The sequence below is a fragment of the Microtus pennsylvanicus genome, chromosome 11, assembly GCF_037038515.1.
Source record: "Microtus pennsylvanicus isolate mMicPen1 chromosome 11, mMicPen1.hap1, whole genome shotgun sequence".
Taxonomy (NCBI): domain Eukaryota; kingdom Metazoa; phylum Chordata; class Mammalia; order Rodentia; family Cricetidae; genus Microtus; species Microtus pennsylvanicus.
The window spans coordinates 33,920,194-33,946,887 of NC_134589.1; the positions used below are offsets into that span (position 1 = coordinate 33,920,194).

At 39.3% G+C, this 26,694-nt stretch overlaps 1 protein-coding gene across 1 annotated transcript in view; it reads right to left on the bottom strand.

Annotated features, from left to right (window-relative positions):
• Nucleotides 1-1,098: 1,098 nt before the first annotated feature.
• The window catches only part of Hsf5 (heat shock transcription factor 5), a 48,552-nt gene continuing 22,956 nt past the window's right edge, over nucleotides 1,099-26,694 (bottom strand). The window contains exons 4-6 of the mRNA XM_075942277.1: nucleotides 24,726-25,247; nucleotides 22,113-22,287; nucleotides 1,099-1,233 (exon numbers count right to left, since the gene is read on the bottom strand). Of these exons, the coding sequence (XP_075798392.1) occupies nucleotides 1,163-1,233; nucleotides 22,113-22,287; nucleotides 24,726-25,247 (768 nt within the window). The 3' untranslated portion in view covers nucleotides 1,099-1,162. The remainder of the gene's footprint in view (nucleotides 1,234-22,112; nucleotides 22,288-24,725; nucleotides 25,248-26,694) is intronic.

A 26,694-nucleotide genomic window follows, 5' to 3' on the forward strand; every position in this document is an offset into this window, starting at 1 on the left:
AATGTCCAGTCCTGTGAGGGGAGGGAAAATGGTGATCACCTACCCACTATCCAGAAGTCTCTCAGAAGCTTAAACCATTTAGTATTTCAAAAATAAACTGCTTCTTAAAAATTAAAGTATATAAAAAATAAATTTTTTTAAAAAAATTAAAGTATAGCTTCTGGTAAATGACAATGAAGCAATTTCCCCCCAAATTTGCACACAATAATACCCTCTATAGATAAGAATTTATACTTGTTGAATGTAAAAATCTAAAATAAGAAAACATTGTGTTAAACCTTAGTGTTTCTGTTCACATATTGTACATTTACCCTTCAAAAACAAAATTATACACGTACCCTTTAATCTTTCTATTCTGCAAGGTTAATAAAAATACAAAGTTTTAAAACTTTTAAATCTCTCAGCATTTATAAATATAATTAAATAAATTAAATATTTTCTTTAGAAGACATTTATGTAAATGATATTAACAAAACTTTCTTACTATTTATAACAATTTATCATTCAAATTAAGGAAAGACATGACAATGGGAAAAAATGCTCTCGTAAATATTCAAGAACCAGAGGCTGTTAGTATGATGGACGGGCCAAGTCTGGATGCCTTGTTCCTGAAACAGGACGTGGGGTTCAGAAACAAGAGAAGTTTTTGGTTAATCACTTATAAAATGAGTTTTTCCAGAACTTCCTCCCTGGAACTCCTGACCCACTAGGACTGGTGACACCAGTGACCTTGCATGTCTTTGTTTATCACACCACCTTCCCTAAAGGGTCACACTGTGACTTGAGACAGACGACATTGTGCTGACATTGTTCAACATGGCATCCCAACTCAGCACACACACTGCTCCAGTGCCATCAACAGAGCAGATTTTAGATGCTTCTTGAAGGCCAGGACTTTTCATTTGAAAGGAATCTGGGCAGGAAAAAAAAAAAGGGCCGCTAGATGTTGAAGCAGTTTGTCAAGGTAAGTAATCTGAACTGAACAGCTGTAGGAAATACCAAACTCCCAATTTTCAATTTAACAAAATCTCAATTAACAAAACAAAAAATACTTTTTTTTCCCTAACAGAACTGAAAAAATCCCAACAGCGTGTCATGTGCAAGTCTAGTCTGTGCCCAGCTGTGGCTAGTGCACAATGTCACATCCAGCATCCACTCCGTCTCACTCTTTCAACTCTTCCTCCTTTGGAAAGTGCTCCTGCTTGCAGGCCACGTCCACCAGCAGATGAAGATCTAGAAAGAGAGGATGGTTTACTCACTCTCAGCTCTCAGGCGACAGACGTCTCCAGCAAGTCTTCATACAAGAAGGACAAGTTGTCTATAGATAATCTGTGTAAGTGGCTAGAAATTACACTTTTTACCAAAGTCAAGATGTTAGGACATGCTTACCACTCCTTGAAGCAGATCAGGTGCGAATCCAACAGATCAACAAGGTTTAAAATAATGCCTTTTATTATATATTTTTAAAAGGGGTAGCCAGATGTGGTGGGAGATGGAGGCAGGAGGGATGGGAGTTCAAAGCCAGCCGTAGCTACTTAGAAAGGCTCATGTAGTCTGGGCTATGGTGAGATCCTGCCTCAAAACAAATAAGCAAACAAAGAAAACTTAAAAAGTATAAAAAGGAATTAAGATTAAATATACATACAAACAAAACTTCATTTCCTTTCTGTTGCAAGGACAGGAAGGGGAGTTGTTGACTAACACAACTGAACTCTTGTATACACACACACACACACACACCACCCCTGAACTGTAAAGAGAAAGGCATACCCTGACAGGGATCAAGAGGCAAAGTGATTTATCAGGACTGGAAAAAAGTAAAAGTTGTTACCTCAAACTGGAGTTCAGGTGAAAACTGGTAATACACTTATGTGACATATGGACATTTTTAAGTGGATAAACACATTATTATAAGTCATCCACTTAGCCCTAACAAGTAAGTTGATAATCGGGAGGCGGAACAATTAAGCTATTATATGGCTAGTAAGGAAAGCCACCTTGTTATGCACTGAAATCATTTGGCAATCTTCAAAAAACCAATGCCTGGGGCTCCCTCCTCCAGATATTTTCATTTAATTGTTATGGAGGGCTGGAGAGAAGGCTCAGTGGTTAAGAGCATTGCCTACTCTTCCAAAGGTCCTGAGTTCAATTCCCAGCAACCACATGGTGGCTCACAACCATCTGTAATGGGATCTGGTACCCTCTTCTGGCCTGCAGGCATACACACAGACAGAATATTGTATACATAATAAATAAATAAATATTTAAAATAATAATAATAATTGTTATGGAGTGCAACCTAGGCTTCAGGATTTTTGAAAGCTAACCAAAAGATGTAGGAGTAACAATTACGGTCATTTTCTAAATACTTCAGCTCCACATCAGGAAAAGAACAAGGCATATGGTAATAAAAATATTAAAATAAGGTTTTGTGATATGGTGGGAGGGGCACAGGCCTGTAATCTTACCACCTAAGAGCAGAGGTAAGAGACTGCCACAATTTTGAGGTAAACTTAGTCTATATAGTATATTCTAGATCAGCCAAGGCTACTATAAAATCCCGACTCAAAATACATATATACCCCCTCCCCCCACCCATACATATACACCACACACACATCACACACATGCACACACACCACACACACACCACATGACAAAGAATAGAAACAGATTGACTCTGAGATATGAACAGATCCATTTGTAACCCCACTTTGAAAACGGACTAGGAAATCTTGATAATGATAAAGGTAGAAACTACTAAAGGAACTATAGATCTCTCGGGAAATAGACTGAACACAACAGCAAACCTTCTTTTTAGTAACTGGGCTTCAAACTAAGATGAAACCTGGAGCTGGGCACAGCTGCACACACCTTTAATACCAGCACTTGGGGAGCAGAGACAGGTGGATCTCTGTGAGTTCAAGGCCAACCTGGTCAACAGAGTGAGTTCCAGGACAGCCAGGGCTACACAGAGAAACTGTTTCTCAAAAAATAAAACAAAAAAGGAGGTGGTGGCAGTGGTGAGATAGCTCAGTGCATAAAGGCGACTCCAATGTGGATGAACTTTCCTAAACATTGTCTAGACATGTGACAAGCCAGGCATGAAAGGTCCCATGATGCAAGTATTTCATGCATTTACATGAAATACTGTGATTAGGTAAACTCATAGAGGCCAAAGGCAGATTAGCAGAGCAAGAGAAAATGCAGAAATGTTACAACAACGAAAACGTTCTTGGTAACACTGGGTTTTCTCTGAGAATGATGAAGATGGCTCTGGGAGCCTGTACATCACTGTGAGGACACTACCTGCTGCTGAATCATCTGCTTTAAAGGGCTCATTTGTTATTTTTACCTCCGAAAGTCATCTTTTCCTATTAAGTAGAAATGACTTCAGACCAAAAACAAAAACAAACAAAAACCCAAAACAAACAAACAAAAGCAAAGAGGGAAATAGGAAATAACTCTAAAGTACAAAATTCCTCCTTAACCCTCTCTCAGCTATCAGCAGCACAGAAGTGAGATGGTCCGTATAGGTGTGCCCAGACTCAGTAAGAGACAGAGTTCTCTCTGTGTGTGGTGGTGGTGTTTTAAAGGTTTATTGTTTTAATTATGTGTCTCTGTGCAGGCATGTGCACATGGGTATAGGTGTCTGTGGAGTACAGAAGTCCAGAAGGTTCTAGATCCCCTGGAGCTGGAAGTAGAGGTGGCTGTGAGCTGTGAGACATGGGTGCTGGGATCAAACTCAGGTCCTCTGCAAAAGCAGTCATGCTCTTAACTGCTGAACCATCTTTCCAGGTCCCTTGTTCTATTTTGAGGCAAGGGGTCGTGTAGCTCAGATTGGCTTCAAGCTTATAGCCAAGAATGACCTTGTACTTCTGATTCCCTGCTGGTTTTACAGTTAGGCATATATCATCACACCTGCTTTTTCTTTCCCTTTCCTCTTTTTTTCTTTTCTCATTTTTTTCCCTTAATGGTAGAATAATAAAAAACCTCTGGGTTCCACCCCCAGCACACAACACATGTGATTATTATTTCAACAGAATGGGACTGTGGAGACTGGTACTGCACCTAACAGTGCCAAACATTTAGAAGAAGCACTTAGTAAAAGAGGAGTAAAATGCCTCCTCAACTAGTCAAACCTTACCTCTTCATGACTAAACATTGCTCCTGAAGATAGAAAGTCAGGACTGGGCTATGACTCAGTGAATAGTAATTACCTACCGTCATGTGCAAGGCCCTGGGTTTAATCATGGGTACAAAGCTTGCCAGATGGCTCAGCCATCAAAGGCATCTGCCATCAGGACCGACGACCTGAGTTCAATCCTTGGGACCCTGCAAGTTGTCCTGACATCCACACATACACTGTGGCACCTCCACCACTGCACATACATGCACACACACACACACACACAATTAAAAAGTAACTTTTTAAAAAGATTTATTTATTTATTATGTATACAACATTCCTTCTATGTATGCTTGCATGCCAGAAGAGGGCACCAGATCTCATTACAGATGGTTGTGAGCCACCACGTGGTTGCTGGGAATTGAACTCAGGACCTCTGGAAGAGCAGTCAGTGCTCTTAACCTCTGAGTCATCTCTCCAGCCCCAAAAAGTAGTTTTTAAAATATTCATAAAAATAAACAAAAATAAGCCAGAACCAAATAGAGAGCAGACACAGAGAGTAGAATGGTGGTCTAGTGGCAGTGAGGTGGGTGTTTTATCTGCAAGCTTGACAATCTCAGCCCCATCCTAGAAACAATGTAGTGAACAGAGAACTAACTCCTCCACACAAATGTTGCCACCCAATCCTGCACAAAATAAGGAAAGAAACATAAAAACCATTTTACGAAATGAAAGTAGAATGATGGCTGGCAGGCCTGGTGCATAGAGTTTCAGTTTTACAAGATGAGGTTTTAGAGATGGTTGGTGGTGATGATAGCAAAAACTGTTAACATAGTTAGCACATATATACATATATATTACCATAAGATATAAATAGATACACTCTAAAAGATGGAGAAAAAAGTTCTTCATTTATTCACTCAATAAACATGGTATAACACAGTAATGTTCTAGGTCCTAGGGATATTGCAAAAATAAAAATAGATCTTTTTGCCGGGCAGCGGAGTGACACACACCTTTAATCCCAGCATTCGGGAGGCAGAGGCAGGTGGATCTCTGTGAGTTTGAGACCAGCCTGGTCTACAAGAGCTAGTTCCAGGACAGCCAGGGCTGTTACACAGAGAAACCCTGTCTCAAAAAAACTAATAAAAAGATAAATAAATACATAATAAAAATAGATTTTTCTTTAATAAATTAGCTTTCTAGAAGAGGAGAAAATAACGGAAAATGTCAAGTAGAGCCAAGAACCATAAAAGAAAACCAAATAACAAAAATGAAGGAAGAAGAGCAAGATATAATGAGGAGGCTCCTCTGAGCAGGGAAGAGAATGAGACGACAGTCTGTACAAAGAGCATCCCATTCAGAGAGCACAAGATATAATGAGGAGGCTCCTCTGAGCAGGGAAGAGAATGAGACGACAGTCTGTACAAAGAGCACAAGTGTGAAGACAGGAATATGCTTGATATGCCAAAGACTAGACAGGAGGCTGCTGTGTCTGGACCAGATGAGGAAGGTGGGGGGAGATGAAATCACAACAGCAGCCAGAAGCTAAACCATTCAAAATCTTCTAGCCCATATTAAGGATCTTTTTTAGAGTTTATTAAAAACGTGATGGAAATCTACAAGGGAAATTTGAACAACAACAACAAAAAGATTTAAAATCTTTTAGTTTGAACAAAAAAAGAATTTAAAATCCTTTTCTAGTCCTGGAAAAGGAAGCGAGGGCCTTGCACATCCTACACAAGTGCTCATCACTGAGCTCTAACTGTGCTGTAACAGTGAGCAGGGAAGACAAGCCAAGAAGCCGTGAAGTCACCTACACAAGAGGATGCAGAGTACTGGGTGCAGTAGCCAAGCAGAGGGTGGTGGGAAAGGGTCAGTTCTGTGTCTGAACCCACACTGAATGGACAGGATTTGCTAATGGTCTTGATGTCTAAGAGAGAAAGTAGTCAGTAGAGACTTCAAGACTTCGGTGCGACTAGAAAACTACACGGTGCTATTTATAGATATGTAAAATTGGAGAGAGGATAAAATGTGTTAAGTTTGGACACAAATTGGACATATCCAAAGATAGAGAGTGGGGAGCTGGAGAGAGGGCTCAAGCAGTTAAGAGCACAAATTGCTTTTGATGAGAACCTGGGTTTCAGTCAGCAGCTATCACCTACCTGTAACTCCAATTCTAGGGGATCTAAGGCCTTTCTGGCCTCTGTGGGCACCTGCATTTATGCAGTGTAAAAAACACATGCAGTGTAAACAGACACCCCCCCACATGCACACACAATAAATAAATCTAAAGGTATAGACCAGATACATCATAATAGGATATGTAAGTCTGAAGTTCAGAGAAGATTCAAACTTCAGACACAAATTTAGGACCCACCACTATCAAGATGATAAAATAATGAAAATGGTTGACATCTCCTCTGAATTAAGTATAGAAAGTGGCTAGTAGCTTGAAAGAAAACCAGGAAAGGATGATTTTAGAAGCTAGACAAGTATTTCATTAAGGTTGAAGCAATCTGTCCAAATATCCATGTCTTGAAAATGGGGGTTGAGAACTACCCCCATTGTTGGCAATGTGACAGCCATCAGAAATCTGGAAAGGGAAGTTTCAACCAAGCAGAAGTACAAAATCTATCTCAACTTCTTCTCCTGCCTCGAAGGAAGCTCGGAGCGCAAGCTTGTGTCACAGCTGGCTGAAAGGAGTTTTCTGACGTATAACCTGCAATGGCATGTTTGCTGATCTAATACAAAGGATAGAATACAGTTCCTGGAGGCACGGAAGGCAGAAACAGGTGCAGTGTCCGTGAGTATACGTAAGTGATGGGATTCTATCCACAAACGCAAGGACATAAGGAATGGCAGAACGGCTGAGTCCAGCTGGAAGGAGAGTGGAGGAGCGCACTAGAGGAACTAGAGCGCACTAGATTGGTAGGAAAATGTTGAAGATTTCCTTTTACTAGTTGCGGTGGCACAGTGAGCCTTCGATTCTATCCCAGCACTGAATAAACAAGGCATGGTGGTGCATACTTGTTATTCAGTAGGATCAGAAGTTCAAGGTCAATCATTACTACATAGCTTCTTCCAAGGCTGAGACTACAGTAGGATACATGAGATTATATTTCTAAAAATAAAATATTGTTATATAAAAATAAAGTATAGTCTAAAATAATAAAACTAATTAGTGGAAATTAACAGATTACTAACTACTGTCCTGCCTAGTTCTATATCAACTTGACACAAAGTCATCTGGAAGAGGATCCTTAATTAAGAAAAGGCCTCCAGAAATCAGACTGTAGACAGGCAAGCCTCTCAAACATTTTCTGAATTAGTGATTGATGGAGGAAGTCCATTGTGGGTAGTGCTACCCCTGGGCTGGTGGGCCTGGGTCTATAAGAAAGCAGGCTGAAAGCAGTAGTGGTGCACACCTTTAATTCTAGCACTTGGGAGGCGGAGGCAGGGGGATCTCTTTGAGTTTGAGGCCAGCCTGGTCTGCAAAGTGAGTTCTAGGACAGCCAACATTACACAGAGAAACCTGGTTTCAAGAAAAAAAAAAAAGAACAGGAGAGAGAGAGAAGGAAGGAAGGAAGGAAGAGAGGGAAGGAGGGAGGGAGGAAGGAAGGGACGGAGGGAGAGAGGGAGGGAGGGAGGGAGGGAGGGAGGGAGAGAACCGGCGCTTGAGTGAGCAGACTAGCAAACAGGCTGAGAAAGCTGTTGATGAGCAAGTGAGTAAGCAGCATTCTTCCAAGGACTTAGCATCAGCTCCTGCCCTCATGTCCCTGCCTTGCTTGAGTTTCTACTTTGGCTTCCTTCAATGGACTGTGATTCAGGAGGATAAAAGCAAATAAACCCTTTCCTTCCCATGTTGACTTTGGTCACAAAGTTTCATCACAGCAGAAGAAAAGCAACTAAGACAACTACTATGAAAATAATAGCAATTATTGTAAAATTTCTGTTGCTGCCATGAACTGGGTATTGACTACTAATTAGTCACCATGCCAAGCCAGTTACTGTTAGCTTTTTTTAGTTTTTTGTTAGCTGACAATGTCTTTGAACTTGTCATCCTGCTGCTTCTACCCTCCAAGTTCTGGGATGACAAACATGTGTAATTACAACCCAACTCTATATTCATATTTTTTTAAAGATTTATTTATTTATTATGTACAGTGTTCAGCCTCCATGCCTGCAGGCGAGAAGAGGGCACCAGATCTCATTACAGATGGTTGTGAGCCACCATGTGGTTGCTGGGAATTGAACTCAGGACCTCTGGAAGAGTAGTCTGTGCTCTTAACCTCTGAGCCATCTTGCCAGCCCTATATTCATATTTAAATGGACAAGTTGATAGGCTAATTCCCTCAGAGAAGAAAAATTTGCAACATCATAAATTATACTTCTGTTTACATGTTAACTATAAAATCTAACTTTTTAGCAGAGATGTCCCAGCTTAATTATAAGTCATTTGCAACCCTCTCCTGAGGAAATAAAAGTATGATTAGGGTCATAATGATGTTACTGTTTCACAGCCCATACTTTCCACTGCAGGAAATCAGGGCTAATTAAGACATCTCTTACCACCATTAGCCAAGGGATATGGCTTTACTTAAGAGTCAATGGGAAGAGGTAATAAAGATAAGTAACATGCTAATTATTTATCATTTACACTTCCAACCATAATATGTACTGGAAGAGAGGAAAGTATTTTAATAGCAGGTACCAGAGGTCCTATTAGAGAGTGACTGTCTTGGTGAGGAAACAGCTTGATGATTGTTTGGGTTAGGGAGGATGAGGCTTCAAGGGTATCAGGAAAAGAAGGCCTACCTCAGCACTTCTGTCCAAGGGAGCTAGGATTTGGGCCTGAGGGAAGAGAAGAGAAAGACCAGAGAGTATCTGATACTGCAAGGAGAATGTATAGAAAGACCAGTAGTACAAAAGATGACGAATAACGAAGTGGCCCAAGGACTTGCCAAAGAGAGATGGAAATCAGGCACAGCAACAAATTCTAGCCATCAAGAGATCAGGCAGTTGAAGCAGGAAGATAGACTCCTAGGACAAAGAGGGCCAGAGGAAAAAAGCTCCACTGGGAGCAGAAGCCAGGAGCAAATCCAGCCCTGGGATCCAACCTAGTCCCAGGACACTGGCAGACCAGGATTGAGCCAATGACCTGACTCAGAGTCTGCAATCTCCCCTGGAACCAGAGTAGACTGAACCAGTTACCTAAGACACAGAGAGAACAGGCTCCACCAGGAGCAGAAGCCAGGAGCAAACCCAGTACCAGGACATGAGCTGATCAGGACTGAACAGTGACCAGATCCAGAGTCAGTGATCTCGACCACAACAGGTCCAACTCCAAGTCAGGGACTTCTGCAGGAGAGATCCAGACCAAGATTTAAAGAAACAGATCAAAGCCAGCAGCCTAGGCTAAAGTAAGCCTGAGACAGCAAACTCCAAGGGAGCAGACCAAAGCACAGGAGCACTGAACTACTTCCAGGAACAGGAATAACCAATGGGGTACCTAGAACTGTGACATTGACTGTACCACGAGGAACAACCATCTGAGCTTTGGATTCACTGGCACCTAGAAGACTATTCAACAGATCCTCAGACAGCCCCAACAACACCTATTAGAGGAAAAGATGTGTAGAAAAGGTAAGATCACATGCAACACCACAAAGAGCAAGACAATACCAGTAAAACCTAAAGACCCTACAAAAGCAAGACCTGAACAACCAAATATGGACGAACCAGAAGAAAATTATCTAAAAAATAACATCAAGAGAATGTTTAAAATTCTTAAAGATAAAATGAGAAATTACCTTAAAGAAATGGAGGGAATGCCGGGTGATGGTGGCACACGCCTTTAATCCCAGCACTCAGGAGGCAGAGGCAGGCGGATCTCTGTGAGTTCGAGACCAGCCTGGTCTACAGAGCTAGTTCCAGGACAGGCTCCAAAGCCACAGCGAAACCCTGTCTCAAAAAAGAAAAGAAAAGAAATGGAGAGAAAAACAAACAAAAAAGTATAAGATATCAGCAAATCACTTAAAGAAAACCAAGAAAATAAACTTAAACATATAAAAGAAACTATTCAGGGGCTGGAGAGATGGCTCAGTGGTTAAGAGCACTGTCTGCTCTTCCAGAGGTCCTGAGTTCAATTCCCAGCAACCACATGGTGGTTCACAACCATCTGTAATGAGATCTGGCGCCCTCCTCTGGTGTGTGGGCATAGATGGAGGCAGAATGTTGTATACATAATAAATAAATAAATCTTTAAGAAAAAAAAAGAAACTATTCAGGACTTGAAAACTGAGATAGAAAAAAATTAAAAAAAACACAAGCTGAAGAAATTATAGAAACGGAAATCATGAGGAAAAGATCAGAAACCACAAATGCAAGCATGAACAACAGAATACAAGAAATGGGAGACAGAATCTCAAGCGCTGAAGATACAATAGAGGAAATAGACTCATCAGTTAAAGAAAACATTAAATCTAACAAAAGGTTAACCCAAAATATCCATGAAATATGGGACACCATAAAAAGGCCAAATCTTAGAATAATAGGTACAGAAGAAGGAGAAGAAGTTCAACTCAAAGGCACAGAAAATTTATTTAACAAGTCAAGAAGAAAACTTTCCCTACCTAAAGAAAGATATGCCTATGAAGATACAAGAAGCTTACAGAACACCAAATAGACTGGATCCCAAAAAAAGTCCACTTGCCACATAATAATCAAAACACTAAACATACAGAGTAAAGAAAGAATATTAAGAGCTGCAAAGAAAAAAGGCCAAATAACATATAGAGTTAGACCTATCAGAATTACACCTGACTTCTCAATGGAGACAATGAAAGCCAGAAGATCATGGTCAAGCATTATAGAGACATTAAGAGACCACGAATGCCAGCCCAGACTGTTATATCCAGCAAAACTGTCAATCACCATAGAAGGACAAAACAAGATATTCCATGACAAATGTAGATCTCCAATACCTAGCCACAAACCCAGCCCTACATAAAATACTAGGAGGAAAATTCCAACCCAAGGAAGATGGCTACGCCAACAACAACGCAGACAATTGATGGTCTCATTACAGCAAATCCAGAAGAAGAAAAAAATGCACAAATTAACATCACCAACGATGAAAACTAAATTAACAGGAGATAGCAACCACTGGTCATTAATATCCCTTAATGTAAATAGACTCAACTCACCTATAAAAAGGCACAGGCTAAAAGATTGGATATGAAAACAGAATCCATCCCTCTTCTGCATACAAGAAATGCATCTTAACCTCAAAGACAGACATCATCTCAGAGTAAAATGTTGGGAAGAAATATACCAATCAAATGGACCTAAGAAACAAGCAGGTGTAGCTATCCTAATACTAACAAAATAGACTTCAAGCTAAAATCAATCAAGAGACAAAGAAGGACATTTCATACTAGTCACAAAAAAAATCCATCAAGAGGAAATTTCAATACTGATCATCTATGCCCCAAATACAAGGGAGGGCACCTTCATATGTCAAAGAAACACTTCTAAAGCTTAAATCATATATTAAACCCTACACACTAATAGTGGGAGACTTCAACACTCCCCTCTCACCACTGGACAGGTCAATCTGACAAAAAATGAACAGAGAAATAAGAGAACTAACAGATGTTATGACTCAAATGGACTTAACAGACATCTATAGAATATTCCAGCCAAGCAGAAAAGAATATACGTTCTTCTCAAGGCACCTCATGGAACCTTCTAAGAAATTGACCACATACTTGGTAACAAAACAAACCTCAACAAAAACAAAAAAATTGGAACAACCCAATGTACCTTATATGATCACCATGCTTAAAAATTAGAAGTCAACAGCAATATTAATTCCAGAAAACCCACATACACATGGAAATTAAACAATGCTCACCTGAATCATCAATGGGTCAAGGAAGAAATAAAGGGGGAAATTAAAGACTTCCTAAAGTTCAATGAAAATGACCACACAACATACCCAAATTTATGGGACACAATGAAAGCAGTGTTAAGAGGCAAGTTCACAGCACTAAATACCTACATAAAGAAGCTGGAAAGATCCCACACCAGTAAATTAACAGAATATTTGAAAACTTCAGAACAAGAGAACTAGAAGGCAGGAAATAATCAAATTGAGAGCTAAAATCAACAAAATAGAAACAAAGAAAACAATACAAAGAATCAATGAGACAAAGAGTTGGTTCTTCGAGAAAATCAACAAAATATGCGAACCTTTATCCAAACTAACCAAAAGGCAGAGAGAGAGAATATCCAAATCAACAAAATCAGAAATGAAAAGGGGGACATAACAACAGACACAGAGGAAATACAGAGGATCATCAGGTCCTATTTTGAAAACCTGTACTTCACAAAATTGGAAAACTTAAAGAAAATGGACAACTTTCTGGTTATCCTTACAAAAATTAAATCAAGACCAGATAAGCAAATTAAACAGACCTATAACTGCTGAAGAAATAGAAACAGTCATCAAAAGTCTCCCAACCAAAAAAAGCCCAGGACCAGATAGTTTCAGCTCAGAATTCTACAAGACTTTCAAAGAGGAACTAATATCAATACTCCTCAAATTATTCCACACAATAGAAACAGAGGGAACATTGCCAAACTCTTTTTTATAAAGGCTACAATTACCCTGATACCCAAACCACAGAAAGACAATACTAAGAAAGAGAATTACAGACCAATCTCACTCATGAACATTGATGCAAAAATACTAAATAAAATACTAGCAAATCAAATCCAAGAACACATCAGAACCATCATCCACCATGACCAAGTTGGCTTCATCCCACAGATTCAGGGATGGTTCAACATATGAAAATCTGTCAACATAATCCACTATATAAACAAGCTGAAAAATAAAAATCACATGATCATCTCATTAGATGCTGAAAAAGCATTTGACAAAATATAACATCCCTTCATGATATAGGTCTTGGAGAGAGCAGGGATATAAGGAACATACCTAAACATAATTAAGGCAATATACAGCAAGCCAACAGGCAACATCAAACTAAATGGAGAGAAACTCCCAGCGATTCCACTGAATTCAGGAACAAGACAAGGTTGTCCAGTCTCTCCATATCTATTCAATATAGTTCTTGAGGTCCTAGCTAGAGCAATAAGACACAAAGGGAGATCAAAGGGATACAAATGAGAAAAGAAGAAGTCAAACTCTGTTTGCTGATGATATGATAGTTTACATAAGTGACCCCAAAAATTCTACCAAGGAACTTCTACAACTCATAAGCACTTTCAGCAATGTAGCAGGATACAAGATTAACTCAAAAAAATCAGTAGCCCTCCTGTACACAGATGATAAAAGGGTTGGGGAAGAAATCAGAGAATCAACACCCTTCACAATAGCCACAAATAGCATAAAATATCTCGGAGTAACTTTCACCAAACAAGTGGAAGCCTTGTATGACAAGAACTTTACATCTTTGAAGAAAGAAATTGAAGAAGACACCAGAAAGTGGAAAGACCTCCCATGCTCTTTGGTAGGCAGAATTAATATAGTAAAAATGGCAATCCTACTGAAAGCAATCTACAGATTCAACACAATGTCCATCAAAATCCCAGCAAAATTCTTCAAAGACCTTGAAAGAACGGTACTCAACTTTATTTGGAAAAGAAAAAAGAAAAAAAGAAGAAGAAACCAGAATAGCCAAAACAATCCTGGGCAATAAAAGAACTAGAGGCATCACAATCCCAGACTTCAAACTCTACTACAGAGCTACAGTACTGAAAACAGCCTGGTATTGGCATAAGAACAGACAGGAGGACCAGTGGAACCAAATAAAAGACCCAGATATCAATCCACACATCTTCAAACACCTGATCTTTGATAAAGAATCAAAAAATATCAAATGGAGCCAGGTTGTGCTGGCACACACCTTTAATCCCAGCACTCAGGAGGCAGAGGCAGGCGGGTCTCTGTGAGTTTGAGGCCAGCCTGGTCTACAAGAGCTAGTTCCAGGACAGTCACCAAAAACTAAAGAAAAACCCTGTCTAAAAAATCCAAATAAACAACAAACAAACAAACAAACAAATGAGCCACCACCTTGCTTTTAAAGAAATAGCTTTTAAAGAAATTTTTATATATATATAGGGTGTTTTGCCTGCATGGATGTCTGTGTGTATGCAGTGCCCACATAGACCATGAGAGGTCATCAGATTTCCCTGGAACTGGAGTAACAGCTGGTTATGAGCCATCATGCGGCTTATTTATTTATTTATTTATTTATTCATTCATTCATTCATTTATTATTTTGGACAGGTGGTGGCTCATATCTGTAATCTCAGCACTTTTTTCAGCAACCTACACTCTGACATCTCCAACCTCTATATGTTGGAACTCAGGCCTAGCCTGATTGGAGGCTCCCTGCAGGGAATTTAACCCTGCTACATGTCATAACCATGTCAAAAGTTTGAGACCAGATTGGGCAACATAGTCCAAGGACAGTCTAGGCTACACAGTGAAACCCTATCTTGAAAAAAAATTATAGAAATTTATATACAATTTTATATTATAGTTACAGTATATACAAGGTTCCTTTCCCCTGTATCTTTATGATGTTTGATGTTATTACCAATTGAAGTTTTGCTGATTAGACAAGCACGAGAAAATTGGTTTTAATTAATTTGCATTTCTCTGATGAACAGAGAGAGGTTAAACTTCTTTCCCTCCCTGCTCCAGGGATATGGACCCAGCCCAGGGCCTTGGATTTCTGTCACCTGCCTACCATTCAAATATATCCCCAGCTCTGAATACTTTTTTCTATACTTTGAATAACTTATATTTCTTCTTGTGAAGTGTACACAATTTTTTTTGAGGCAGAGTCTTACATAACCCAGATTGGCCTTGACTCATTATACAGCTGAGGAGGATCTTGAACTTCTGATTGTTCTGCCTCCCGAGTGCTAGGGTACAGGTATGTGTCACAATGCCCAGTGTATTGGTGCTGGGGTTCAGCCCCAGGGATTTGTGCATGTAGAACAAGCACTCTTCCAATTGAGCCACAATGGAAAGCCCCACTAAATTAACCTGATTTTTTTTTATCATGTTCTATTTTCTTGATTAGTTTTGGTGGCTTTCATGTATTGTGAATAAGACTTATAGTTTTATACTCTAAATATTTTATCTTAGGCAACATGCCAGACTTCTATTTGTCTCCTAATTTTGATTTTTTCCCCTTTATCCCATGTACTTATTTTTATTTGTTTATTCAATTTATTTATTTTTGGCCATACAGTCTAGGGTGGCCTTGAATTTACTATGTAGCCAAGGCTGGTCTTGAAATCTTGATCCTTCTACTTCTACCTCCTATGTTCTAGGATTACAGGCATGAGCCAACATGTCTGGCTTCTATATCATTATTTTAAATGTGCAAGTTACTCACAGCTGTAATTTTTAAAGATTTATTTATTTTATTATACTAATATTTGTCTGCATGTACATCTGTACATCAGATCCCATAGACAGTTGTGAGCTGCTATGTGGGTGCTGGGAATTGAACTCAGGTCCTCTGGAAGAGCAGTCAGTACTCATAACCACTGAGCCATCTCTCTAGCCATCACAGCTGTTTTTTTTGTTTTGTTTTGTTTTTTGTTTTTCAAGAGAGGGTTTCTCTGTAGCTTTGGTGTCTGTCCTGGAAGGTATATAGACCAGGTTGGCCTCGAACTCACATAGATCCTCCTGTCTTTGCCTCCTGAGTGCTGGGATTAAAGGCATGTGCCACCACCACCACCTGGCTCACAGCTGTATTTTTTTTTAAAGATTTATTTATTTATTATGTATACAACATTCCTTCCATGTATGTTTGTATGCCAGAAGAGGGAACCGGATCTCATTATAGATGGTTGTGAGCCACCATGTGGTTGCTGGGAATTGAACTCAGGACCTTTGGAAGAGCAATCAGTGCTCTTAACCTCTGAGCCATTTCTCCAGCCCCCTCACAGCTGTATTTTTAAGCTCCACTGAAGCTATAGAACTTGGTTCTCCATGAATAAGTTCTAATTAAAAAAACAAACCAATGGCCATATGTGATAATTATGTTCATATGATGAAGGATTAGTTATAGCAGCCTACTGACATAGAAGAGAGAGAAACCATCTCTGGGGTGTGTGTACATGCTGCATGCATATGTGTCAAGGTCAGGTACCTGATACTTAATTATTTCTCTTCTCATTTTTGGAGCAGGGTCTCTCACTGAACCTGGAGCTCCAAGCACCCTCCAGGCTCTAGCTCTCCAGCACTGGAAGACAAGTGTATTGTGCTGTACCAAGGTTTTTACATGGGTACTAGGCCTCTGAACTCAGGTCCTCAAGCTTCAGTAGCAAACACATCGCTGACCACCATCTCCCCAGGCCTTTGGTCATACAACATCTGAAGGCTAGTAGAAAGACATCGCTGGCACATCAGCCCCAGGACGCTTGGAGTGAAAAGTTATTAGCTTGGTTTGGTTTTGTTGGTTGGTTTTTTAAGACTGTGTTTCTCTGTAGCTTTGGAGCCTGTCCTAAACTAGCTCTTGTAGACCAGGCTGGCCTGGAACTCACAGAGATTCACCTGCTTCTGCCTCCCTAGTGCTGGGATTAAACGTGTGCACCACCACTGTCTGGCGCAAAAAGTTATTAAACACCTACTTCTGCCTGTCTATTTTGGGGTGTTGAGGATTAAAGCCAGAGTCTCATGCATGCTAGCCAAGAGCTCTACCATTGAGCTAGGACTCAAGCCCTTGGTTCTGATTTGTGCATTATGATCATGATTATTTTTGTGATTACTATATTTTAATTTATATACCAATATGGGATTTGAAATTTAGAAGTTGGGTACTGATACAATCTAAATTAAAATATGTGGACTGGCAGCATAGTTCACTTATAGAGCTTATGCATAGGATGTGTATAATTGAATAAATACCCAGAACCCAAACAAAACTACACAGAACAAATGGCAGCACTAGCTACTAAGCATGGGGTTAGGACACAGCAGGCTAGATGTGAACTTTGCTCCTTATGTGTCCTGGTTAGTCTTTGTCAACTTGACCGTAGCTAGAGTGATCTGGGAAGAGGAACTTCAGTTGAGAAAATGCCTTCATCAGACTGCCTGAAGGCAAGTCTGTAGGGAATTTTTTAAACTAATGATTGAAGTGAAAGGGCCCAGATTATTGTAGGTGGTGCCACCCCTGGGCAGATGGTTCTGTGTGGCATAAGAAAACAGGTTAAGCAAGCCAGGAGGGCAAGCCAGTACGCAGCACTCTGTGGTCCTGCATGAGTTCCTACTTCCTTTCATGATGAATTACAACTGTCAGCTGAAATAAACTCTTTTCTCCCCAAGCTGCTTTTAGCCATGGTGTTTATCACAGCAACAGAAAATCTAACCATACAAAAACATCTGATAAAAATCACTCACTACCTGTAATGCCCTAGAAAGTAAACCACACAACAAATGAGCATACAACCACAGAGGAAAGGGCTAACAAAATTTACATTGTGTTCACTTATTTCTTGCATTTAGCAAAATCCTAAAAGAAGAAATGAGAACAGGATAACACTGGGAACATTTCTTTTCTTTCTTTCTTTTTTTCTTATTATGACAGGGTCCCATTTAACCCAAGCTGCGTTTTGTATATCTGAACTCCTGATCCTCCTGCCTCTACCCACTTCTGGAGTGCTGGAATTATAAACCCACAACACCATTCCTGGTTTATATAGTGCTGGGGATCAAATCTAAAGGACTTCACATATGCTAGATAAGCATTCTAACAACAAGCTACTGCCTGGAAGGGAACAATCCTTTGCCTGTGGTTGGCAAACTAACATCTAGGGTTCAGTTATTTGAATCATGTATCCAGGTTCTCAGCATCCCAATTTGAGTAGTAATATAAAGTGATTTCACAAAGCGCCAGGTCTAGAAAGATGGCTCAACAGTTAAGAGTGCATGTAGCTCTTGCAAAGGACTTGAGTCAGCATCCACATCAGGTGGCTGACACCCATCTCTAACTCTAGTTTGAGGGAATCCAATGCCCTCTTCTGGCCTCTACTGCACTGTACTCATGTGTACAAACTCACATAAAGACACCCACATATGCAAATAATTTAATAAAATCTTGATGAAATGAGATGAAGGGTGGAGTTAAGCCAGTCACTGAGGAAGCAGGATGTGAAAAAAAAAAGAGGTAACAAGCCATGAGCCATGGCAAAGCATAGATAGAAAATATGGATTAATTAAATGTAAGAGTTAGCCAGTATAAGCCTGAGTTACTGGCTAAGCATTTGTAAGTAATGTTAATTCTGTGTTGGTTATTTAGGACTGGAAGCTGGAATTGGGAAAGAAATCTTGATTCCAGCCTGGTCTACAGAGTGAGTTCCAGGACAGCTAGAGCTACACACATAAACCCTATCTTGAAAAACCAAAGTAGGGGAGGAACAGAGGACTAGAAAATCTCCTGCAAGACTGTGTCTTCTAGAAATAATAGGTCAGCTTCACCTATTACACCTCAGTAAAATGGCTGCCTAAATAACACCCGAACAAGAGCAATAACAATAGACATGGGTGGGGAGATTTCACAGGGCCTAACCCTAGGTTAGACCAAGAACTACAGACAGCTAAGAGATGCTGAGAGCAGAAGTAATCTTCCCTTAAGAGACGAGCCCCTTATCGAATACCATGTGGCTAACCCTGAAATTATGTTCATGTCTTGAAAAGACTCGGCAGGTTGTATTTATATATTTATATGTACATACATACATATATATACATGCATGTGTGTGTTTGTAACAATAACAATTTTTAAAAGGAGGCCAGGAATTTGAAAGGAAGAAGATGGAGGAGTTGGGAAAAAAAGGGAATGGAGGGAAATGATGCAATTATATTTTAATAAAAATATGATATATTTAAAGTTTAGTCTTTGCATATGAGGCATTGAGATTTAAAGTAAAATTTTGTTCTGTTAAAAAAAGTTAGATAAAACTTAATACTTATTCCACTGAATTTTTAAAATGAAAAGGAGTTTGTGTTCATGCCATTATTTTCTCAATAAACTTGTCTTAATTTAAAAAAAGAGAGGTTAAGATAGCAGGATATGAGGGGATATGTTAAAAATACATTAAATACGTGTATGAAAATGGCCTTATGTAACCCATGCTATAATTTTTAAAAATCTAACAATGTCAGACCTATAATTCTAGTACTTGGGAGTCAGAGACAGGCAGAATCAAGCAGCCTGGTCTATATAGTAAGCTCCAGGCCAACCAGGGATGCCTAGCAAGATGCTGTCTCGAAATGACAATTAAAAAAAATACTTTTTCGGGGGAAAAAGTATGTGTATGGTAGGAAAGTACACACATGACCTCAAGTCTATGATTTGACATGTTTCATTGTTAAAACAAATTTAAAGTTTTTGTTTGTTTAGGATAATTAGATTGCTTATAAAAATAAAATCTTCAATCCTTCCTGAGAACCACTTCAAATGAGGTTATGAAGGGAAAAAAGCAAGGTAGGTCCTTGCACAGGAAAGTCAGATATTGTAGTCTTCTAATCTTTATTTTTTTATTTTATTTATTTTTTTTTATTGAAAAAAAATTCCGCATCCTCCCAGCCTCCCATTTCCCTCCCCCTCCTCCCACTCTTGTCTCCCTCCTCCCACTCCTCTCCCCCTCCCTTTCCAGTCTGAAGAGCAGTCAGGGTTCCCTGCTCTTTTTTATTTTTTTTGGTTTTTCGAGACAGGGCTTCTCTGTGGCTTTGGAGCCTGTCCTGGAACTTGCTCTTGTAGACCAGGCTGGCCTCCAACTCACAGAGATCCGCCTGCCTCTGCCTCCCAAGTGCTGGGATTAAAGGCATGCGCTACCACCGCCTGGCTGTCTTCTAATCTTTAAAAAAAATGCAGTACTTCCATCTAATTTGCTTTGTGGCATAAAAATAGGCACATCAAAATTAGACCTTGTCCTTCTTGCTTCGATACGACCTTCTAGGCTAATGTCATTGCCTTACTTGTCTTCAGTCATGAGAAATCTCCAGCTTGATTGGGAAATATCCTCAACTAAACATGATTATGCAAGCTCACTCACAAGATAGATAATCTTAGTCAGTCTGAGCACCATCTTTGTTTGTGATCCAGACTGACCTCAAACTCACAATGTGTCTCCCCCCAGTGCAGGGCTCATGGAGTGTGCCACCATGACAGACCCTGAGCACTACTATCTCCATCATACTTTTGGGGAAATTCTCAAACAAGTTCTTAATATTTAAAAATAGGTTAGTGACAAATTTGGTTAACTAATTTTGCTTGTATTGCAGGCATCTGACATGCATTTAACTTGAGGTGTTTGTTTTCAGTGCTGTGGTTTAATCTAGATACGTGTTTAACCAATAAGTTCCATCCTTAACCTGCATTTTGTGTGTTGCAGCTGTGTTTTACTCTGCAGCACAGGTCGGCCTTGATCTACAATAGCACCATCAGTCTTCCTGTGCCAACTTCCCAATGCTGATAACAGGCGTGAGCCACCAAATCTGGCTAATTTGAGACGATTACATTAGCCACTGCAAGCAAGATATAGTGGCACATGACCACAATTTCAACACTCAAGAGGCAGGAAGATTATGAATTCAAAACCACCCTAGACTGCACAGTGAGTTCCATGTCAGCTGGTAATACCTATCTAAAAAAGAAAAGAAAGAAGAAAAAAATGTTCACTGCAGGGTACAGTGATTTGGATAATAAAAAACATTTTTAGATAAACATGCCTTTAATCCCAGCACTCGGGAAGCAGAGGCAAGCAGATCTCTGTGAGTTCGAGGCCAGCCTCGTTTACAGAGCGAGTTCCACAACAGGTTCCAAAAGATACAGAGAAACGCTGTCTCAAAAAACCAAAAACCAAACCAAACCAAACCACCCCCGCCCCAAAAAAAGCAGATCAAAGTTGGGTCTGGTAGTATGTGTCTACATATTAATTAGGCTGATACATAAGAATCACTGCTCCAGTTTGAGGGCAGCCTGGGATGACCCCATCTCAAAAAAAGAACCACCTGCCCTGGTCTACAAGCGCTAGTTACAGGACAGGCTCCAAAGCTACAGCAAAACCCTGTGTCAAAAAAGAAAAAAAAAGAAAAAGAAAAAGAAACACCTGCAAGTGCCCCAGTGTCCAATATATAACTAGACTCCTATAAACCACACATACAAAGAAAATGCCACTTATACAGATTCATTCTTCAAAGTATATTTATAATGTACTCAAGGTATTATCTTTAATGTCATCAAATATTCTTGTGTCACAATTTAAATACATTCCCTGTTGTTTGTTAATAAGATAAATAAGATCTTTAGCATCTGAAGATGATTATTAAATTCCCCTTTTTTTGTCTTTTCTGTTCTTCATAGTCTAAAAGCCTATGCTTTTCTTTAACATATACAATATTTTGAAAGCTCATATTCTTTCATTTCTTATCTTAAATATGTGGAGGCATGGGGATGCATGCATGTGCACTCACACAGAGGCCGGAAGCCTCCAGCTTCTCTATTACTCTCCCCTCATCCCTTGAGATGGGCTCTCTGTGAACTGAAACTAGGCTGGTGGCCAGTAAGTCCCAGCAATCAGTTCTAGGCTACAAGACAATGCCGACTTGCCTGGCTTTTAAAATGTGAGTCATGGAGAGTTGAGCTCCCGTCCTTACACTAGCACAGCAAGTGCTTTACTTGCTGAGCCATCTCCCCAGTTCCCCGAAACCTTCAGTTCTTCTTTGCACTGTTAGAAAACAACCACTGCATACATTACAAAACTAGTTTAAACCACAACTATATAAAACAGCAACATGAGAGACATAATAATTATAAATAATAAAGATCCATACAAATTACCATTATATGTAATTATACACTGAGGCTCTGGTTCTAGCAGTTTAGAGCTGTTCATTCAATAGCTTACACTATTTCACCCTTACCAGGGGACTTTCCTCGTGAGTTGCTTCTCCGCTCTCTGTATCTGGTTGGAGTGGATAAGCCTGTGTCTTTACTAGCCTTGCTAGCAGGCCCCATTTCTGAAATAAGGAATCCCATTTGTTCTGAAGGCAATATATTCTCCTGTGGATTGGCCTGGCATTTTATACTGCTATCCACCTAAAATATTAAACACACTTATTATTCCCAAATATCTACAGAAAGTTAATATATATTATCAGAGAAGTTCTAGTATAGGAACAGGATTCTGCAAACACGTTTTCCTGCTTATGAAGGGCATTACGCTTAACTGTGTTGACTTATCTAAATACTCACTAGTAAGATGTACATTTTCCACATACTCAAGTCACTGAAATGCATATGAAGCTAAAATATTTACTGGTGAGCAGAGGAAGATCTACCATGTAGCTGGATATGTTTTATAACTTACACCAGTAAGACATTTTACATAACTGGTGAAAACTCTATCCTTTCACTTTAATGTGTGTTCAAGTTGACGCCCCTTCCTCGTTGGTGACCCTTGGATGGTCACAAATAAGCATGATCCTACTGGATAGTGACACTGGGGAATGGACACTATCTTACTAATTTTATATTCTGCATTAAAGATGGTATCAAAACTGTTTATGCTTCATTCTCTATAAAATCTCTATCCATCCCGTTTATAAATGAGTTTCTTTGGTTCCAAAATTTTCTTTGGAATATTAAAACCCTTTGTCAAAATAATCAACTTCTGCTATGCTGTTCTTTATGTTTATTTAAAATATAACTGTATTATTATATGAAGCTAAAAGTTAAAATTTAGCTTTCAGGAAGAACTATGATAGTTAAGTATATTAAGGAAAACACTGTATATTCATTCAGTTTAAGATATGCAATTCAGTAGTTCACATATAAATATGAAGATACTAAATATTTTATATTTCTACAGGCATATTTCAAATTTAATGAGGCTATCTTTACTGGACTTATATCAACTTAATACATATTTTAATAGTCTCAAAAATGACAATGAATTGAAAGAAATCTAAAAACATTTAGGATAAGGTATAACCTAGTGAGTGCTACAATTCTTGCTTAGGTACTGAAATTACATCAGCTGAGTATATCTTTCAGTATATCCAAATACAATAGCGTAATCAGAATGGACAAAGCCCAATATTCTATCCCCAGCTAATTCTACTGCCACCACTAAAAAAAAAAAAGGGAATGGAAGTGAGAAAATGCAATAAAAATCTTGATTACATATATTTAGATATTTTAGAAAGAACTACCTATAACAAAACCAGAGATTCAAGCCACTCTTGACTAAAATGTGAATTCCTGGCCAGCATGGACTTCCTGGATGCATACAATAATTATAGATATGTCTTATCTCCTTGAGACTGAGCATCAATTGTCACCCAGGCTGGCCTGGGACTTGTGGCACCCTTCCCACCTCAGCATCCCAAGAGCTGGGCTACTTTGGATGTACTTTTGATTAACTAGTTTTTGTTTAATTGATTAAGGGATGCAAGATTAATAAGAAACCTGAACCCAATAAAATCAATAGAGTTTTGTAATGTTATTTAAATAAAAAAACAAACGGGGCTGGAGAGATGGCTCTGCAGTTAAGAGCACTGGCTGCTGTTGCAGAGAATCCAAGTTCAATTCCCAGCATCCACAAGGCATCTAACAACTCTCTGTAACCCCAGTTCCAGGGCATCTTATACCTTCCCCTGACTTCTAATGATATCAAGGAAACATATATGTGGGCAAAACACTCATACACATAACATAAAATGAATAAATAATTTTAAAAAGAAAGAAATGACCTGCAACTTTATCCTTACTTCCATCTACAGAGAGCTAAGAAAGTCATCACACACGTCAAGTAGACCACTCTTCTAGTTGGTGAAGTTATATCAGCTGGACATATCTTTTAGTGTATCCAAACTAAGGTAAGGCAAGGGACAAAACTCAAGGAATATCCAACATGAAATTATATTTTCTTTTTCAATTTTATTTATTTGTTTATTTATTTATTTATTTTTGGATTTTCGAGACAGGGTTTCTCTGTAGTTTTTGGTTCCTGTCCTGGAACTAGCTCTTGTAGACCAGGCTGGCCTCGAACTCACAGAGATCTGCCTGCCTCTGCCTCCCAAGTGCTGGGATTAAAGGCGTGTGCCACCACCGCCTGGCGATTTTAATTTTTTTTTTCCAGACGAGGTCTATCCGCGTGCCCAGGCTGACCTTGAACTCACTATAAAGCTCAGCAAGTCCTCAAACTCCCAGCAATCCTCCTGCTTCCACCTCTTAAGTGTTGGGATATAGGCAAGTGCCAATAGGCTACAAATAGTATTTAGACCTTAATCAATCTGATTGCTTCTCTAGAGGTTCATTTCAGACTACCACAGTTGGGGAATAGTTACGGTTAAAGTAACTTCCTTTTTTTTTTTTTTTTGCTTAATCATTACGACTTTATGACACAATCCCTTTGGAAACCACAATAAACTGATATTAAATGCGAATAACATCTAAACAAACTCTTAGCTAACATCTTTAGCAAGAAACACTGTGTACTGTGAACTTAGTACTCTTGCTGCTTGTACTCTTACCTGTTGTGTGCTGAACGGTAGCCCTTCCTGCACAAATACTACTGAAGACGGAGATGGGTTATGATTTAGCTGCTCCTTCAGTTTGACATGACTTTGCTGGATGGTTGCAGATTCCTGCATTGTGCTATTTTCCAAAGGTTGAGCTGTGTGGATGGTATAGATGTACTCAGGTGACTGTGGTAGAGAGCAGGTAATTGCTTGTTCTGTTCCAACCACAAAAGACGTAATATCTGAGCCTACAGGAGTAAGTGGCTCCAGCTGGCTAGCCTGATTTGTGGAAGATGGATTGCTGTTGTTTGAGTTAGGTAAGATATGCTGGCCTCTGTTAGACTGAGATGATGGACACTGATTCTCAACAGGCTCCACCTTTACCATCTCCAATTTAGGGGAGGAATGCAACTCATCTACTATTTGAAAGACAGCCTCTAGGTTTACTTCTGTCTTTTTATTTTCATCAGTAGCACTGCAAGGCCAATTAGAAGGCAGAAATTCAACTGGATAGGAAGATTGCATTGGAGGATTCTGGGAAAAGAGAAAATAGTACTGTATGGATAGAAAATCAGGTAGGAAAATAGTAACATTTAAGTTCATGAATGCTAAAAACAGTAAACTTGAGCTCACAAAAGCCTGAAAGTGGAACTAGGAATGTGGCTCAATGGTAGAGCAATGCCTAGCACACTCAGGCCTAGGTTCAGTTACCAACATCAAAAAAGAAAAAAAAACCTGAATGTTAATTTGCTTTACAGCAGCGGTAGTTTCAAATATATTATTAATTAATAACATTTGCTTAATATATATCATACACAAACCTGTAAGTTTAGTTTTGGAATGGACAGCTAATTCTCAGGATAAAAAAAATACAAAAAGGCTATAGTACCCAAATACCAATTTGCAGACCAAACATCTATCTACTACAATTCCTCAATGAAGGCAGACAAAATGTCACTCTTACTTATCATACACTATTTAAGGAGCAAGAACATTTTAAACATAGAATAAGTCCATCAATCATTCTATATCATTCAGGGGAAGCACTAATACTCAGTTCCAAATAACCTGGGGGAAAATGTATGGAACGGTTCCTGAGATTGTTTTAAATAATAATGACTAGGAGAGTTGTTGCTTTTAGATTCATATCTTTAAGATATATTCTCTTAACAGAGTGTGATGGAGCACACTTTTAATCCCAGAATTTGGGAAGGAGAGACAGGAGGAACACAAGTTTGAAGTCAGCCTGATCTACACTGTAAGTTTCAGGACATCCAGGGCTACATAGATAGATCCTAGTTCAAAAAAAGTTTTTTAAATGATATGTTCATATAAATAGTGCTTTAGGGCTGGAGAGACGTCTCAGAGGTTAAGAGCATAGGCTGCTCTTCCAGAGGTCCTGAGTTCAATTCCTAGCAACCTCATGCACAACTATCTATAATGAGATCTGGTGCCCTATTCTAGCATGCAGACACACATGCAGGCAGAACACTGCATACATAATAAAGAAATAAAGCTTTAAAAAATAGGGGGCTGGAGAGATGGCTCAGAGGTTAAGAGCATTGCCTGCTCTTCCAAAGGTCCTGAGTTCAATTCCCAGCAACCACACGGTGGCTCATAACCATCTGTAATGAGGTCTGGTGCCCTCTTCTGGCCTTCAGGCATACACAGAGACAGAATATTGTATACGTAATAAATGAATAAATATTTAAAAAAATAATAATAAATAAGTGCCCAGAGGTGGTGGTGCACGCATTTAATCCCAGCACTCAGGAGGCAGAGGCAGGCGGATCTCTGTGAGTTCGAGGCCAGCCTGGTCTACAAGAGCTAGTTCCAGGACAGGCTCCAAAAGCTACAGAGAAACCCTGTCTCAAACCCCCTCACCAAAAAAAAAATTATATAAATAAATAAATAAATAAACTGTACTTTAACTAGAGTAGACATTCAATAGATGCCATATTATTTCAGATTATAAACAGAA